Source organism: Ciconia boyciana, chromosome 23 (genome assembly GCF_034638445.1).
Source record: "Ciconia boyciana chromosome 23, ASM3463844v1, whole genome shotgun sequence".
NCBI lineage: Eukaryota > Metazoa > Chordata > Aves > Ciconiiformes > Ciconiidae > Ciconia > Ciconia boyciana.
This window is the reverse complement of record NC_132956.1, coordinates 6,062,116-6,078,492: the sequence shown is the minus strand read 5'-3', so window position 1 is coordinate 6,078,492 and position 16,377 is coordinate 6,062,116. Positions and strand designations below refer to the sequence as shown.

Below are 16,377 nucleotides of genomic sequence, written 5' to 3'. Positions count from 1 at the left end.
GGTGACACAAGGATGTGGCACCCCCAGAGCCCGAGCAGTGGGGACCCAGCTGGGTCCAGCTTCTGGGGTGGGGGGGTCCCCTGTATGTCGGTGCCCCCCAGCTTGGCTGGGGGTAAGGGGGCTTGGGGGGTCAGGCCCTGTGCTGTTACTCCATGGGGACATCCCCTGTGGGTGCTGAGGGCCCCCGGCCCCCCCTTGAAGGGTCTTGGCGGGGGGGGGGTGAAGGGGGTGTGTGAATCCCCTCGTTTGGGGTGCAGTGCCCCATCCGAGGTGGGGATGCTCATCTTGGAGGAGGCGATGCCCCATTTTGGGGGTACTCGGTCTTTTGGGGGCGGGGGTACAATGTCTAAGTGTAGGGGGGATGGCCTGTGCCGGGGGCGAGGATGCCCGTCGGGGGTGCGGTGCCCAGCCGGGGGTACGGAGCTCCTCGGTACCCCCAGCTCTGACGGGGATGACACCCATCTCGGGGGGGCACCCTGTCTCGGGGGCAGTGCCTGTCTTGGGGGCAATCCCTGTCTCGGGGGGGCAACCCCTGTCTCGGGGGGGCACGCTGCCCATCTCGGGGGTGGTACCCTGCTGTTGGCGCTGCCGCTGCCATTTTGAGGGGGTCCCGCACCATCTCTCGGGGGGACGGTTCCCCCTCTCGGGGGGTACCATGCCCGCCTGGGGGGTCCCGGCTGTCCCCGGGGGGCTCAGCACCCCTCGGGGCGAGCCCCCCCGCCCAGCGCCGCAGCAGGGCTGGTTGCTCCGACAACCTTCCTCCTCCCCCTCCTCCTCCTCCTCCTCCTCGCCCACATCCTCCTCCCGCCCCATCCTCTTCCTCGGCCCCGGCTTCCGGCCTGGCTCCGCCGGGGACTTTGGTCCAGCCCCGGGTTTCCTGCATCAATCATCAACCAGGGGAGGGAGCGGCAGCCATCGCTCGGCCCTGCTGCCGTAAGAGTCCCCGCCGGGGCCCCCGGGGACCCCGCCGCCACCCCCGCCACCATCACCGGCCCCGCCACCGTCACCCACCCCGCCACCCCCGCCTCCGCCACCGCCGACCCCGCCGTCGCCGCCCCCGGACCCGCCATGTCCTCGGCCGCCCCGGCCAAGTGTCCCTTCAAGAAGCGCGGCAGCCTGCAGGCCCCCGGCCCCGCAGGTGAGCCCCCGCCGCCCCGCCCCGCCCCGCAGGGGCCCGGGAGCCCACGGGGTGGCCCACGGGGTGGCCCACGGGGTGGCCCAGGCCCCGGTCGTGCCGAGCCCGGGGGGCGATGGGGGGGGTGGGGGGGCCGGCGTGGGTGCTGCGGGGCTGTCTGTGTTTGGGGAGGGGGCTGCTGCTGTGCTGTGGGTGCTTTGGGGTGGTGCGCCCATCGCTGTGGCGTCTGGGCTGCTCAGCGGGCCTTCCCGCCGGCGGGGGCTGAGGGTGCCGGTGTTGGGGTGTCCTGGGGGCGGGGGCTCTGCGGCGGAGCGGTGACGCAGCGGGCGGTGTGTGCCGAGGAGGAGGAGGAGGAGCGGGGGACACCCCCGGGGGTCGGGGTGCTGGTGTGGGGGGGGCGGCTTCCTGTGTCATCCCGTGGGTGGTCTCGGCTGGCACCGTGGCTGGGGGTCGCGTGGCACTGGGTGCCCGCGGGGGTGACGGTGGCACGGGGTGAGCGATGTGGCACTTTGCGGTTGGCACCCGGCGGGTGCTGCTGCTGGGGGGGGGGCGGGCGGGGGCTATCGGCCGTGGGTGGCACAGGATGGCAGGGGTGTCCCGGTGACACAGGGCCCCCTGGGTGGCACAAGGTGGCACGAGGCATGTGCCGGTGGCACGGGACACCCTGGGTGTCACTGTGCATCAGCCGTGCCCGGGGTGACACGCTGCCGGGCACATCCTGAGTGACACTGGTGCCATCCCTGCCCTGGGTGACACAGGCACCAGCCCTGCCGGGGTGCCACCAGCTGCCACCGCTGCCCAGCGAGGGTGGGCACCCACCGCGGGTGGGCACCCACAGGTACCTCCGTGGTGGGGAAACTGAGGCAGGGGAGAGGGCGGGTCCGGCTGAAACGCCCTCGCACACGCGTGTGCGTGGGGGGGTGCCGGGCAGGGAAGCACCCCCTGCCCCCCGGGTCGTGCCTCAGTTTCCCCACCCCGGATCTTAGCAATGAGCAGGGTGGGGGGCTGGTCCCCAGCCACCCCATTCCAGTCTGGGTGATGCGGGGAGGATGCGCTATGGGGACAAATGGGGTGGGGGCTCCTGGGGGGCCAGGACGCCTGGGTTCACCCCCAAGCTGTGCTGGGTGGGTGGGGGCTCTTACTGGTGGCCCCAGTTTAACCAGTGGGGCCTGATTTCCAATGCCTTCCCCCAGCCGGGTCTGTGGGGGTGGTAATGAGGGTGGTGGGGGCAGGGGGTGCAGGGGAGGGTGCTGGCACCCAGAGGGGTCCCCTGATGCCGGGGGAGGGGTCCTGGATGGGTGGGGCATGTGGGGGTGTAGGGGCGATGGGGTTTGTTTGCTGGGGCGGGGCGTTGCCACCCCCCTCCCAGTTTGGGGTGCCCCCCGTGGTGGTGCTTTTCACAGTGGATTGAGGGGTGCAGGATGGGGGGCAGCGCTGTGTGTGTGGGGGGCAGACAGAGGCACGGGGGGGTGGATGGAGCATCCAGGCTGTGAGAAGAGGGGGAGGCTGTGATGGGGGGGACCCCAGCGTCCTGCCCTCCCCCATGCCGGGGGTCCTGCTCCCCCCCCAACCCCTTGTTCAGTAACGCTGCTGGCTCGTTACACCCCCCGATGGGGCCAGCAGCCCCCCTCCGTGCACGGGGGGGGCAGAGGGAGGGGGGTCCCTCCTGCCCTTGAGCTGCCTCAGTTTCCCCATCACCACTGTGGGGACCAGGATCCCAGTTCCGGGGGGGATGGGGCTGATTAACCCCTCCCTGCCCGGGTGGGGGGTCCGGCCCCCCCCAGCTCACGCTGTACCGGTGTCTGCAGAGTTGCGGGGTGGGCCGGGGTCCCGGCCCCTGCAGTCGGCACGTTCCCTGCCCGGGACCCCCCATTGCCTGAAGCATTTCCCCGTCGACCTGCGCACCTCCATGGACGGCAAATACAAGGAGATCGCGGAGGTGGGTCCCGTGCGCTGAGTTCACCGGGTCTCAGGGGTGTGTGGGGGGGTCTCACCTCCGTCCTTCCCCCTCCTATCCTCTCCCACCCACCACCCCAACCCCTCCTCCCCCCACCTTTCCAGCTCAGCTCGGGAGGGAACCCCCACGGCCGTTCCCCTCCCAGCCCTGCGGGCTGAGGCCGGGCACAGCTCATGACAGGGATGATCCGGGCAGGAGCTGTTCTGCCGCTCGCTGGCCGAGAGCGAGATGCGGACGGCACCCTACGAGTTCCCGGAGGAGAGCCCCATCGAGCAGCTGGAGGAGCGGCGGCAGCGCCTCGAACGCCAGATCAGCCAGGACGTCAAGTAAGCGGCGGGGGGGTCGTGTCCCCCCTCCACAGGACGGGGTCCCCGCATGGGGACAGGCCACCACCACCCACCTCGGGTGTCCCGGGGGGGCTGTCGGTCCTCTGTGCCAGCTCTGTCTTCTCTCTCCCGTGGGTGTTGCGCTTGGTGTCCCCTCTTTAATTTATTTTTTCTGGTTTCTGTGTGTTTTTTGTTGTTTTCGGCATTAACGGGGTGTTTTCTCTCCCCGGCCCCTCTCTCCCCCCCCCTTGTCCTGGCTGTCCCCGCCCCTGCCCCGCTGCTGCCTGCTTGTCCCCAGACTTGAGCCCGACATTTTGGTCAGAGCCAAACAGGACTTCTTGAAAATTGACAGTGCCGCGGACTTACAGTGAGTGTCCGGCTTGGTGCCACCGGCCGGGGACACGGGGCGGGGTATCGGGGACCCCCCCGGCCCCGCTCTGACCCGGCTTCCCCCCACCGCTCCCCCAAACACAGAGCCGAAGGGTCCCAGCCTGGCCACTCTCGCTGGCACTGAAGAGGTTAATGCACCCGGGGGGGTTTAGGTGGGGGGGTTTGGGGTGGGCTTGGGGGGGGTCCCAGCCCCGCTGGTGGCACAGGGTCCCATCCTGGCCCTGTCACCCCCCTGGACGGGGGCTCCGATGCTGCGTGTCCTCCTCCCTCCTGTCTCCGCTTGGGAGTTGTCTCTGTCACGAGTTATTTCATTCTCTGTCCCCGTCCCCCGTCCCCCCCAACTTTTCGTTGTGCTCGTGTGGGGCTGGGGGATGTGTCTGGGGTGGGGGGGACGTGGGTGGCACCTGGCTGCCCGAACCTGGTGGTGGGGACAACGTCACCCTCCTGCCACCCTGGGGCTGGACGCAGTCCCCGGGGCGGGTGCTGGTGCTGCTCCCAGGGGGACGTGGGGACGGGGATGAGCCGCGTCCTCGTCTCACCAGCCGCCGTCTGCACCCACAGGCTCTTCAAGGAGCAGAACGAGGACCTGGTGGACCATGTCCCCAAGGAGCGGGAGGCACTGCTGGAGCGGGAGTTCCAGCGGGTCACCATCTCCGGGGAGGAGAAGTGCGGGGTGAGCCTCCTGCCCCCAGCCGGGGCTGGGTCCGGGTCTTCAGGGTGTCCACCCCCACCTTGGGGTCGGTTTATTTTGGTGTCCCCCTGCTCAGGTGCCCTTCACGGACCTTCTGGATGCGGCCAAGAGCGTGGTGAAGGCGTTGTTCCTACGGGAGAAGTACATGGGGTTGTCGCTGCAGAGCTTCTGCAAAACCACCGCCCGGTACCTGCAGGAGCTCTCCGAGAAACCCCTGGAGACCCGCGGCTACGAGGAGGTGCCCGAGACCCCCGTGGCTGCCGGTGAGCACGGGGTGGTGGGGTCCTCACGCTGGGGTGGGGCGCTGGAGGGGCTCTGGGGGAGCCGTCCGATGATGGGTGTCTCATTGGGTGTCTCCCGGCTGCAGATGCCCCCGTGCACCCCCCGTTTGCGGAGCAGCACCCCTACGAGGCGTGGGACCCCCAGACCATGCCGGTTGATCTGGGCTTCGGGCTGAAGATGGTGGACGGCGTGGTGCATGTCTACACCAAGCGGGACCTCACCGACAAGTGAGTCGCGGGGCCGGGGACGCAGCCGTTCACTGGTGGGATGAGTTTGCTGGGGGGCTGCGGTGGGTGGCGTGGGGGACGAGGGGAATCTGCTGGACCCTGTCCCTGCATGTGACCCACCTCTGTCCCCACCCCAGGAGCACGGAGCTGGACCTGCCGTACCCCGACCTGCAGGAGTTCATTGCCGACATGAATTTCCTCATGGCTTTGATCATCAACGGGCCCATGTAAGGAGAAGGGTCCCACCATGGGGGTGTCTTGGGGGGTTCCCACCATGGGGGTGTCTCGGGGGGGACAGAACCTTGGGGACAGCACCAGAGGACACGGTGGTGGCTATGACACATGGTACTGGTGCAGCTCCCACGTCCGTACGTCCGTGCGTCCAACCTTGCTCATGGTCACCGTGCACAAGGAGGGGGGTTCAAGTCCAGAGCCACGTCCTCTCGTCCTGGTGGGCACCAGCCTTTTGGGGCTGGATGTTCTCCCTCCTCTCCCCCAAATTGACGCCCCCTCCCCACCTTGGGCAGCAAATCCTTCTGCTACCGCCGGCTGCAGTACCTGAGCTCCAAGTTCCAGATGCACGTGCTGCTCAACGAGATGAAGGAGCTGGCCGCCCAGAAGAAGGTGCCCCACCGCGACTTCTACAATATCCGCAAGGTACCCGCCGGCTCGTGGTGGGGGCCCTGGCTTGACCGGGAGCTTGACCGGGGACCTGAGCATCACCTCCGGCCATGCAGGTGGACACCCACATCCATGCCTCGTCCTGCATGAACCAGAAGCATCTCCTGCGCTTCATCAAGCGGGCCATGAAGAAGCACCTGGATGAAATCGTCCACGTGGAGAAGGGCAAGGAGCAGACGCTCAAGGAGGTCTTTGAGACGATGAACCTCACCGCGTATGACCTGAGCGTGGATACGCTGGATGTCCATGCGGTACGGGGGACACCCCCAAATCCTGGAGATGAGCAGGGCCCCTAGCCCATCTCTGGCCGGGGTGGGGGATCTTCTCCAGGGGTTGTCCCAGGGTGGGGTGGGGGATGCCGGGGGCTCTGGGTAGGGATGTTGGGGTGGCTCAGGGGTGACGAGGGGTCTCGGCTCACGTCTGCGTCCCCCTGCCAGGACCGCAACACCTTCCACCGCTTCGACAAGTTCAACGCCAAGTACAACCCCATCGGCGAGTCCATCCTGCGGGAGATCTTCATCAAGACGGACAACCGTGTCTCGGGAAAGTACTTTGCCCACATCATCAAGGTGAGTGGCCCTGATGGGTGACCCTCCACATCTCCCTCCCTCCGATGCCCGTGGTGGCAATGTCACCCATGTCTCCCTTCCTGGTGGCTGAGGGGTGACACTTGCCCCTCCCCGGCAGGAGGTGATGTCCGACCTGGAGGAGAGCAAGTACCAAAACGCCGAGCTGCGGCTCTCCATCTACGGCCGCTCCCGGGACGAGTGGGACAAGCTGGCCCGCTGGGCCGTCAACCACCGCGTCCACTCCAACAACGTCCGCTGGCTCGTGCAGGTGCCCCGGCTCTTGTGAGTAATGGGGGGGCAGATACCCTCGACCGGGGCCATGTCCTGGGTGGGGAGACCAAGGACACCCCAGTGATGGCAGGGGTGGGGTGGGATGGGACAGCCGGCTCTGAGCGGGGTCCGTCCCCCTGCAGCGATATCTATCGGACGAAGAAGCAGTTGGCCAACTTCCAGGAGATGCTGGAGAACATCTTCCTGCCCCTCTACGAGGCCACCATCCACCCTGCCCAACACCCGGAGCTGCACCTCTTCCTGGAGCATGTGAGCACCATGTCCTGCTCCCGAGGAGGGGGACGGGGGACACCGGGGACACCTGCGACCCTCAGCCTGGACCCAGCTTGAGGGCTGGGGCAGATCTCCTGCTGGAGAGGTGACCATCCCACCCTGGGGTTGTCTCTCCCGCAGGTAGATGGCTTCGACAGCGTGGATGATGAATCCAAACCAGAGCATCACATCTTCAACCTGGACAGCCCCTTGCCGGGCAACTGGGTGGAGGAGGACAACCCACCCTACTCCTACTACCTGTACTACATGTACGCCAACATGACGGTACTCAACCACCTCCGACGGTAAGGACGCCTCAGAGTCCCTGGCACCTCCGCCTGCCCTCAGGGGGTCTTGGGGGGGTCAGATGATGATGGTCAGCCCCACGTTGCAGGAAGCGAGGCTTCCACACCTTCGTCCTGCGCCCGCACTGCGGCGAGGCCGGCCCCATCCATCACCTCGTCTCGGGCTTCATGGTCTCGGAGAACATCTCCCATGGTTTGCTGCTCCGCAAGGTGAGCGGGGATGGGGGTGCCCATGGGGGCCGGGTGCGTGGCTAGGACCCCCCCTCACCCTGCTGTGTCCCCCCCAGGCCCCCGTCCTGCAGTACCTCTACTACCTGGCACAGATCGGCATCGCCATGTCCCCGCTGAGCAACAACAGCCTCTTCCTCAGCTACCACCGCAACCCCCTGCCTGAGTACCTCTCGCGGGGGCTCATGGTCTCCCTCTCCACCGACGACCCCCTCCAGTTCCACTTCACCAAGGTGAGCGGTTGTGCGTGGGGCTCACGGGCCACTGACCCCCCCAAAAACGGCTACGGGGTGGCCACCAGCCGAGCCACGGCGGTGGGACAGGGTTGGTGGTGGCCAGGAGCAAGGCAGTGCCAATGGGCTCCAGAGGATGGTGGTGGTCCAGAGGGGGTGGGAGAAGCTGGGGACGCCCATCCTCTCTGGGAAGGGGCCTGTGGGTGGGTGCTGAGGCTGTGTGTCCCCCCCCAGGAGCCGCTGATGGAGGAGTACAGCATTGCCACCCAGGTCTGGAAGCTCAGCTCCTGCGACATGTGCGAGCTGGCCCGCAACAGCGTACTGATGAGCGGCTTCTCCCACAAGGTGACGTGTCCCCATTCCCACCGGGACCCCCGGGACCCCCACGCGCCCAGCGGCAGGTCCCGCCGGCAGCACCCGAGGGTGCAAGACAGCTACGGGAGCTTCTCCTTCGTCTTCTCCCCAGGTGAAGAGCTACTGGCTGGGTCCCCACTACCTGAAGGAGGGTCCGGAGGGCAACGACATCCGTCGCACCAACGTCCCCGACATCCGCGTGAGCTACCGCTTCGAGACGCTGTGCCAGGAGCTGACCCTCATCACGCAGGCGGTGCAGTCCGAGGAGCTGGAGACCATCCAGGAGGAGGACGCTCTCACCATCACCTCCACTCTGGGCACCCACTGAGTTCCCCCCCCCCGGGCTCTTGTCCCCAGCTCCCGTGGGGACCTCGCTGTCCCCACCCCACATCCCTCCAGGGCTTCGCCTCCGTCCCCCTCCTGCTACCTCCCACCCTGGAAGGGGACGCTCCCCGCTGCCGTCCCCAGCGCCCTGCCGGTGCCACGGTGGGGGGTCGGGGTTTGCTGGGTTCTCTCCGTTTCTTGGGGTCTTTTTGTCTTTTTTTTTGTTGTTTTTTTTAACTATTGTCTCATCGCTGGGTTGGTCCCTGCTGGGCTTGCTGGCATGGGGATGAGGCTACAGGAGGTGACATGGGTGCGGGCACCACCGGGGACTCCTGGCTTCACCTCCTGGGCTCGGGTCATGGTGACAGGTTGGGGGACATCAGTGCCGGGCGTGGGGACACTGGGGGGACCCAGCTCAGCAGCAGGGCCCAGGTCCTGATGCTTTTTAATTGCCTGCCCCTCTCTCCGTCTGCTTTCTCGCCCCGTGGGGACGTGGGGACAAGCCAGGCAGCACCCCGGGGACCCAAACCCGGGCTCTCTGCACCCCCAGGCTCCTCTCGCACCCTCCCACGGGGCTGCCACATCGGTGGGGACCCGGTGGCCCAGGGGACACGGGGGTGCTGGCTAGAGGGGACGGTGCCAGGTGGAGGATGCTCCATCCATCCTCCTCGTCACTGCAGGGAGGAAGGCAATGACCAGGGTGGGGTGGAGGATGCTCCATCCTCTTCGGCACTGCAGGGAGGAAGGCAAAGGGACCGGAGTGATGTGTGTCCCCGTCCCCCGCGCTCCCAGGAGCTGTTTGTGGCCCGGATCGGGCCAGATGGGGCTTCTCCCGTCCCGGTGGGGCATTACCCCGTCCCTGCGTCCCCCCCATCCCGGCCCTGCCTCCCCCCATGGTCCGGAGCCGGCAGCCGACGCTCCCAGGGAAATGTGATGGCGACTACAAAAAAAAAAAAAAAGTTAAAAAAAAAAACCACCAACCAAGCATGAAAAATAAAGTATTTAAGTAAAATACTTAAATTTAAGTGTGGCGGGGGGGAGGTATCGTGGCCCCAGAGGGAAACTGAGGCAGCAAGAGGGTGGCCCCACAGACTGCTGCCACAGGGTGGTCCCCCCCCCATGGCTTGGCTTTGGGGATGGGGGGGTCCCCAAAGGGCTGGGGGGGCCGGGGGCCAGATCCTGAGCGGTGGGCGGCAGCCCCAGCGCTGGCCCCACGGCTGGCGGGACACCCTGGCACCCTGCCTGCACCCAGTCACGCGAGCGGGGAGGGGAAAGGGGAGGGTGCTGGGGGGGCTCGGCCCCTCCGTCCCTGTCCCTGTCCGTGTCCCCGCAGAGCCGGAGCTGGGTGCCACCATGGTGGTCACGCTGGGGTACTGGGACATCCGTGGGGTGAGTGGAGAGGGGGGGAGGTGGGGGGTGGCAATGCCTCGCTGGGGGGGGATGGGGGGGGTCCTGGGAGGGTGGGGAGTGTTGGCGGGTGCCGAAATGTGGGTGCTGTGTCCCCGCAGCTGGCCCATGCCATCCGCCTGCTGCTGGAGTACACGAAGACCCCCTACCAGGAGAGGCAGTACTGCCCCGGCCCAGGTGAGGGGGGCAAGCGGGGTGCCCCCCCCGTGTGTGTGTCCCCCCCCCGCCCCAGCACCGTCGCCACCTCAATTCGTGCTGCGTCAGAAACCAGCCGAAGGAGAAGAAACTCCCCGATTCGCAGGGCGAAAGCGCAGCCTGTCCTCTTGCCCCCCCCATCCTCCTCCTGCCAGGTCTGGGGGGGCACCTCTGCCCCCCTCCCCCGCCCTGGACCTTGGCCCGCGGTCAATGTCCTCCTTTAGCTGCCCAGGGAGGGGGCCCGGGCTGGGGGGGGGACACGGGACGGATGGACGGGACACGTGGCTGCTCCTGGGACAGAGTGGGAACCCCCCCACTGCGCACCCCCCCCATGAATTCGCTGTGGGTGTGATGAGCAGGGCCGGGGGAGCCCCCTCCCCATCTCTCTGCCCCCCCATCTCTCTGCCCCCCCAGCCCCTGACTTTGACCCCAGCGACTGGACCAGCGAGAAAGAGAAACTGGGTCTCGACTTCCCCAACGTAGGTGATGGACGAGGAATGGGGGGGGGGGCGTGGGGAGGGGGCTGGGGGGGCACCGGGGCTGAACCCCCCCTCCCCATGGCACCCCCCCCCCGCTACCCTATCTCATTGACGGCCCCACCAAGCTGACGCAGAGCAACGCCATCCTGCGCTACATCGCCCGCAAGCACAATATGTGTGAGTGATGGGGTGGTGGGGGTCCCAGCACCAAGGGGGGGTCCCCGGTGGGGGGGGGGAGGCTGATGTCCCCCCCATCCCGCAGGCGGTGAGACGGAGGAGGAGATGCTCCGCGTGGACGTGCTGGAGAACCAGATCATGGATTTGCGTATGAGCTTCGCCCGGCTGTGCTACAACCCCGACTTCGTGAGTACCCCCATGGCTGGGGGGGGGCACGGGGGGACTGACACCCCCCCCCCCCGCGGGGGTCTTGTCCCCAACCCCGCTGGGGACATGGGGACAAGGGGAATCAAGCCACGGCCAGCACGAGGGGTGCGTTGGGGTGCCTGGCTGCAGTCAGGGGGTGATGGCCCTGGGTACTGGGGGGCTGGGGGGCTGGGGGCAGCCCCACCCCAGCCCTGCCTCCCCCCCGGTGCAGGAGAAGCTGAAGCCGGCGTACCTGGAGCAGCTGCCGGGGAAGCTGCGGGAGCTGTCGCGGTTCCTGGGCTCCCGGCCGTGGTTTGCAGGGGAGAAGGTAGGTGGGGGGTGCTGGGGGTTTTGGGGGGAGTCCCGGTGAGGGCTGACCCCCCCGCCACCCCCGTACCCCCCGCAGCTCACCTTCGTGGACTTTGTGGCGTACGACCTGCTGGACCAGCACCGCATGTTCGTCCCCGAGTGTCCCGAGCTGCAGGGCAACCTGGGCCGGTTCCTGCAGCGCTTCGAGGTGAGCGGGGCCGTGTGGGGACACCCCGGTGTCACCAGCCCTGTCCCCGACACCCTGGTGTCCCTGGCGCCATCCCCAACACCCCAGTGTCCCTTGTCCCCATCCCTGACACCCCGGTGTCCCCATCGCCATCCCTGACACCCCGGTGTCCCCATCCTCATCCTTGAGTCCCCGGTGTCCCCATCCCCAGCACCCTGGTGTCCCCATCGCCATCCCTGACACCCCGGTGTCCCCATCCCTATCCCCACCACCCCGGTGTCCCTGGCCCCATGCTGGACACCCCAGTGTCCCCGCCCCCATCACCTTGGTGTCCCCATCCCTGTCCCCAACACCCTGCTGCCCCTGTCCCATCACTAACACCCTGGCGTCCCCATCTCTATCGCCATCCCCAACACCCTGATGTCCCTGTCCCCATCCCCGACACCCCAGTGTCCCTGTCCCCATCCCTAACACCCCAGTGTCCCTGTCTCTGTCCCCCTTCCTGTCACCCCGGTGTCTCCGCCCCATCCCTAACACTCCAGTGTCCCCATCACGGACACCCCGGTGTCCCTGTCCCCATCACGGACACCCCAGTCTGCCCATCCCCATCCCTGACACCCCGGTGTCCCCATCCCTGTCCCCGTCCCCGTCCCCGTCCCCGTCCCGTCTCCTCCCCGCAGGCACTGGAGAAGATCTCTGCCTACATGCGGTCGGGGCGCTTCATGAAGACCCCCATTTTCTGGCGCACGGCACAGTGGTGCAACACCAAGGAGTGAGCGGGGGTGTCGTCCCCCCCCTGCGCCCCCCGCCTCGCCCCCAGCCCCCTCCCCTGCAGAATAAATCGGGGGGGGGCTCCCCCCTTGTCCGGCTGCCATGTGGGGTGCATTGAGCCGCCGTGGGACCGCATGGTGCCGGGAAGGGTGGGGGCCATGGGGACCCCCCATTTTGTGGGGGTAATTCCTGGGGGGGTTAACAGGAGAGGGGGCTGTCGGACCCTCCTGCGCCCCGGGATGGGGGAAGCCATTCCGCCATGGCCCCCCCCCCAGAATAAGGGGGACCCCCCGTAGAGTCTGTGGGGTCCAAGGGGGACCCCATGCCCCCCCCGCCGGGTCATGAGACCGCCATGCAGCTTAGGGGGGTGAAAGGGAGGACCCCCATGCAGCTTGAGGGGGGGTCACCGTGGGGGGCATGGGTCCCTGTGCAGACTGGTGGACCTGTGCTCCCCAAAACCAGAGGGACCCCCATGCAGTCTGGGGGGCTGCAAAGGAGAACTTCCCCCCCCCCCAAGATAAAGGGAACCACATAAAGCTTGGGGGGTGCAAAGGAGACCCCATGGCCCCCCAGGGTAAGAGGGACCCCCATGCAGCCTGGGTGGTGTAAGGGGGTAATCATGCCCCCCCGGGTAAGGGGGACCCCCCCACACCCTGGTGGGGTGCAGAGCCCACAGAATAAGGGGAACTCCCCCACACACTGTGGGGCCCAAGGGGGGGCCATGCCCCTCGGGGTAAAGAGGGGGGGCACATGCATCTTGGGTGGGGGTGCAAGGGGGTGTCCCGTGCCCCCCAAAATAAGAGGGCTCCCATACAGACTGGGGGGGACCCCCACGGAGCTTGGGGGGGGTCGCAGAGCCCCCAGGATAAGGAGCACCCCCATGCAACCAGGGGAGCCCCATAACCCCACCCAGGATGCGGGGGGGGGGGGTACCCCCCTTCTCCAGCCCCATCCTTTAAGACCTCCCCCCGCCTTAAGCCCCGCCCCCGAGGAAGGGGCGGGGCGAGGCCGCCGCGGGCGGTCACGCGAGGGGGGGCGGGGCACAGCGATCGGCGCGCGCGGCCATGGCGGTCTTGGGCTACTGGGACATTCGTGGCGTGAGTGGGCTGGGGGCGGCAGCGCACCCCGCCCGGGGTCCCTTCTCCCGGGGCTGCGGCGGCCTGACCCCCCCCGTGCCCTCCCCCATCTGCATGGGGGTCCCCCTGGTCTTGGGGGGGGCTGTGGGGGTCCCCCTGGTCTTGGGGGGCTGCGTGGGTCCTCTCGGTCTTGGGGGGCTGTGGGGTCCCCCTGATCTTGGGGGGGCTGCGTGGGTCCTCTCGGTCTTGGGGGGCTGTGGGGGTCCCCTGATCTTGGGGGGGGGCTGCGTGGGTCCTCTCGGTCTTGGGGGGCTGTGGGGTCCCCCTGATCTTGGGGGGGCTGCGTGGGTCCTCTCGGTCTTGGGGGGGCTGTGGGAGTCCCCTGATCTTGGGGGGGGGGGGGGCTGCATGGGTCCTCTCGGTCTTGGGGGGCTGTGGGGTCCCCCTGATCTTGGGGGCTGCGTGGGTCCTCTCGGTCTTGGGGAGGGCTGTGGGGTCCCCTGATCTTGGGGGCTGTGAGGGGCCACTCGGTCTTAGGGGAGGGGCTGTGGGGTCCCCTCGTCTTGAGGGGGGCTGTGGGGGTCCCCCTGGTCTTGGGGGGGACTGTGGGGGCCCACTCGGTCTTGGAGGGGCTGTGGGGGTCCCCTCGTCTTGAGGGGGGCTGTGGGGGTCCCCTCGGTCTTGGGAAGGGGCTGTGGGGGTTCCCCTGGTCTTGAGGGGGGCTGCAGGAGTCCCCTTGCACTTGGGGCGGGGGCATTGCTTTTGGGGGCACCCAGTAGTTGTGGGGTCCCCCGTGCCTGTGAGGGCGGGGGAGGTGGCTCGCCCTCCTCCGTGCCTCAGTTTCCCCATGGCGGGGTGGGGGGCATTTGGGGGGGGTCTCAGTGTCTCTGCCCCCCCCAGCTCGCCCACGCCATCCGCCTGCTCCTGGAGTACACCGAGACGCCCTACGAGGACAAGCTCTACAGCTGCGGGGAAGGTGAGGGGGGGCCGGGGGGAGCCGGGGGGTTCCCACACCACCCTCAAGCTCTCTGGCTTTTGGGGGGGACACGGCGTCACCCAACACCCCCCCTCCCCCCCTTCCTTCCAGCTCCTGACTATGACAAGAGCCAATGGATCAACGAGAAGGAGAAGCTGGGGCTGGACTTCCCCAACGTAGGTGGTCTCAAGCTGGGCGGTGGTTATGGGGTGGGTGCCCTGGTGTCCCCATGCCCTGGTGTCCCCATGCCTTGATGTCTCCTCCAGCTCCCTTACTTCATTGACGGCCCCACCAAGCTGACGCAGAGCAACGCCATCATGCGCTACATCGCCCGCAAGCACAAGATGTGTGAGTGCTGGGGTGGGCTGGGGCTTGGGCTTGGGGTAGGGTTGGGCTTGGGGTAGGGTTGAGCTCGGAGTTGGGTTGGGCTCGGAGTTGGGTTGGGCTCGGAGTTGGGTTGGGCTTGAGGTAGGGTTGGGCTCGGAGTTGGGTTGGGCTCGGAGTTGGGCTGGGCTCGGAGTTGGGCTGGGCTCGGAGTTGGGCTGGGCTTGGAGTAGGGTTGGGCTCGGAGTAGGGTTGAGCTCGGAGGAGGGTTGAGCTCGGAGTTGGGTTGGGCTCACAGTTGGGTTGGGCTTGGGCTCGGAGTTGGGCTCGGAGTTGGTTTGGGGTTGGAGTTGGTCTTGGAGTTGGGTTGGGCTTGGGTTGGGAACCCCCCCTGTTGCTGATGTCCCCCCCATCCCGCAGGCGGTGAGACGGAGGAGGAGATCCTCCGCGTGGACATGCTGGAGAACCAGATCATGGATTTCCGCATGAGCCTGGTGATGGTCTGCTACAACCCCGACTTCGTGAGTGTCCCTGTGCCGTGGGGTTGGGGGACCATACCCGTGCCGGGGTCCTCCCTGGTCATGCCTTGGCTGGCATCGGCATCAGGGACCCCACGGAGGGAAGGTGCTGTCCCCTGGGTGGGGGGACCAGGATGCCCAGCCTCACCCTTCCACCCCTTCCACCTTGCAGGAGAAGCTCAAGCCGGGCTACCTGGAGCAGCTCCCGGGGAAGCTGAAGCTCTTCTCCAACTTCTTGGGGGACAGAAAGTGGTTTGCAGGGGAGAAGGTACAACCGGGACCCTGGAGAGGGACTGTGGGGGCTGAGGAGGGGGTTTGTCCCCACGCTTGTCCTCACCGTGTCCCCCGTCCCCCCCCCAGCTCACCTTCGTGGACTTCCTCATGTTCGACGTGCTGGAGCAGAACCGCATCTTTGAGCCCAAGTGCCTGGAGCCCTTCAAGAACCTCAGGGACTTCATGGACCGCTTTGGGGTGAGCTGGGCCACCCCGGGGAAGGACCCCAGCCCTCGAGGGCACCCAGGGGTGGGGGGTGCCCTGGTGGGATGGGTCCCCGACGCTCCCCTTGCCCCCGCAGGCCCTGGAGAAGGTGGCTGCCTACATGAAGTCCAGCCGCTTCCTGAAGATGCCCATCAACAACAAGATGGCCAAGTGGGGCAACAAGAAGGAGTAGGAGCCCAGCGTGGGACGAGGGGAGCTGGGGGGGTCCTGACCTGACCCCCCGGCGCCCTCCATCGTGGGGTGGGGTGGGTACCGCTGGCGTGAAGCCCCCCAACACAATAAAGTGCTTTACATGTGGCACCCTGAGCTCCCCCCCCCGAGTGCTGCAGCGTAGGGGGGGGGCGTGGCTGGGGGTGCACTGGGCTTGCCCCCCCGAAACGTGGGGGGCTGGTGGGTGTGGGGAGAGGGGGAGCATCCCTGCCCCAACAGGCATTGCCGCTGCCCTGGCCCCCCCTTGGCTTGGCTGGGGTTTGGGGGGGGCACGAGCTCAGCCCAGTGCTGTCCCCAGGCCCCCCCCTTGCTCCCCTGGGCCCCCTCCCTTCTCGTTAGCACATTCCCGCCCGCTAACGAGGCAGCGCTGCCAAAGGGGGGGGGGGGGGCCTGGTGCCCTGCCACCCCCCTGCGGTGCGGCGCAGAGCCGGGTGGGCTGGGGACAGCCCTGTCCCCTGGGCACGGGGGGGGCTGCCGGGGATGTCACCCAGAGGTGTCCCTTGGGTGCTGCTGGGCAGGTCCCCGCTGGGGGGTGGCACGCCGTGTCTCCCTCCCTGCCTTGTCCCTGTCCCCCTCCCTGCCCCACCGGGGTGGCCCATGGGTGACATGCGGACCGGGGTGTCCCCGTCCCCCCCCCGCAGACGTCTCTGCTGTCACTCTCTTTATTTCCCATAGCAGTCACTTTACATTTTGAGGGGTGCACACGCGTTTCACGGTGCCTGGCCCCCCCGGGGGGGCTGCCTGCTCCCCCCACTTCCCCGCGGGGGGCCTGGCAGTGCATCTCCCCAGGGGGGGTCCCCAAGAGTCCTCCGGTGCGGC

At 67.7% G+C, this 16,377-nt stretch overlaps 3 protein-coding genes across 5 annotated transcripts; all 3 read left to right on the top strand.

Moving 5' to 3' along the window:
• The first annotated feature begins 838 nt into the window (after positions 1-838).
• Positions 839-9,188, top strand: AMPD2 (adenosine monophosphate deaminase 2). 3 transcript variants are annotated; one of them, XM_072844765.1, is made up of 18 exons: positions 839-1,138; positions 2,944-3,074; positions 3,288-3,418; positions 3,717-3,785; positions 4,370-4,481; positions 4,576-4,762; positions 4,867-5,008; positions 5,146-5,235; positions 5,536-5,665; positions 5,746-5,940; positions 6,127-6,258; positions 6,377-6,540; positions 6,672-6,798; positions 6,943-7,106; positions 7,196-7,316; positions 7,394-7,567; positions 7,802-7,912; positions 8,034-9,188. In XM_072844765.1, the coding sequence occupies exons 1-18, from the start codon at positions 1,069-1,071 to the stop codon at positions 8,247-8,249; spliced, it is 2,466 nt and encodes an 821-aa protein (XP_072700866.1). In that variant the 5' UTR covers positions 839-1,068; the 3' UTR covers positions 8,250-9,188. The 3 variants fall into 3 exon arrangements, with proteins under 3 accessions (XP_072700866.1, XP_072700867.1, XP_072700868.1); XM_072844767.1 differs by lacking the exon at positions 839-1,138 and adding an exon at positions 1,951-1,973; XM_072844766.1 differs by lacking the exon at positions 3,717-3,785.
• A 168-nt stretch (positions 9,189-9,356) lies between these two features.
• On the top strand, positions 9,357-12,011 carry LOC140643241 (glutathione S-transferase 2). The gene is made up of 8 exons (XM_072844769.1): positions 9,357-9,634; positions 9,754-9,829; positions 10,262-10,326; positions 10,422-10,503; positions 10,589-10,689; positions 10,922-11,017; positions 11,096-11,206; positions 11,866-12,011. The coding sequence occupies exons 1-8, from the start codon at positions 9,365-9,367 to the stop codon at positions 11,959-11,961; spliced, it is 897 nt and encodes a 298-aa protein (XP_072700870.1). The 5' UTR covers positions 9,357-9,364; the 3' UTR covers positions 11,962-12,011.
• Positions 12,012-12,965: 954 nt separating this feature from the next.
• Positions 12,966-15,654, top strand: LOC140643163 (glutathione S-transferase Mu 1-like). Its single transcript, XM_072844645.1, has 8 exons — positions 12,966-13,053; positions 13,933-14,008; positions 14,120-14,184; positions 14,275-14,356; positions 14,753-14,853; positions 15,023-15,118; positions 15,211-15,321; positions 15,425-15,654. The coding sequence occupies exons 1-8, from the start codon at positions 13,021-13,023 to the stop codon at positions 15,518-15,520; spliced, it is 660 nt and encodes a 219-aa protein (XP_072700746.1). The 5' UTR covers positions 12,966-13,020; the 3' UTR covers positions 15,521-15,654.
• Positions 15,655-16,377: the final 723 nt, after the last annotated feature.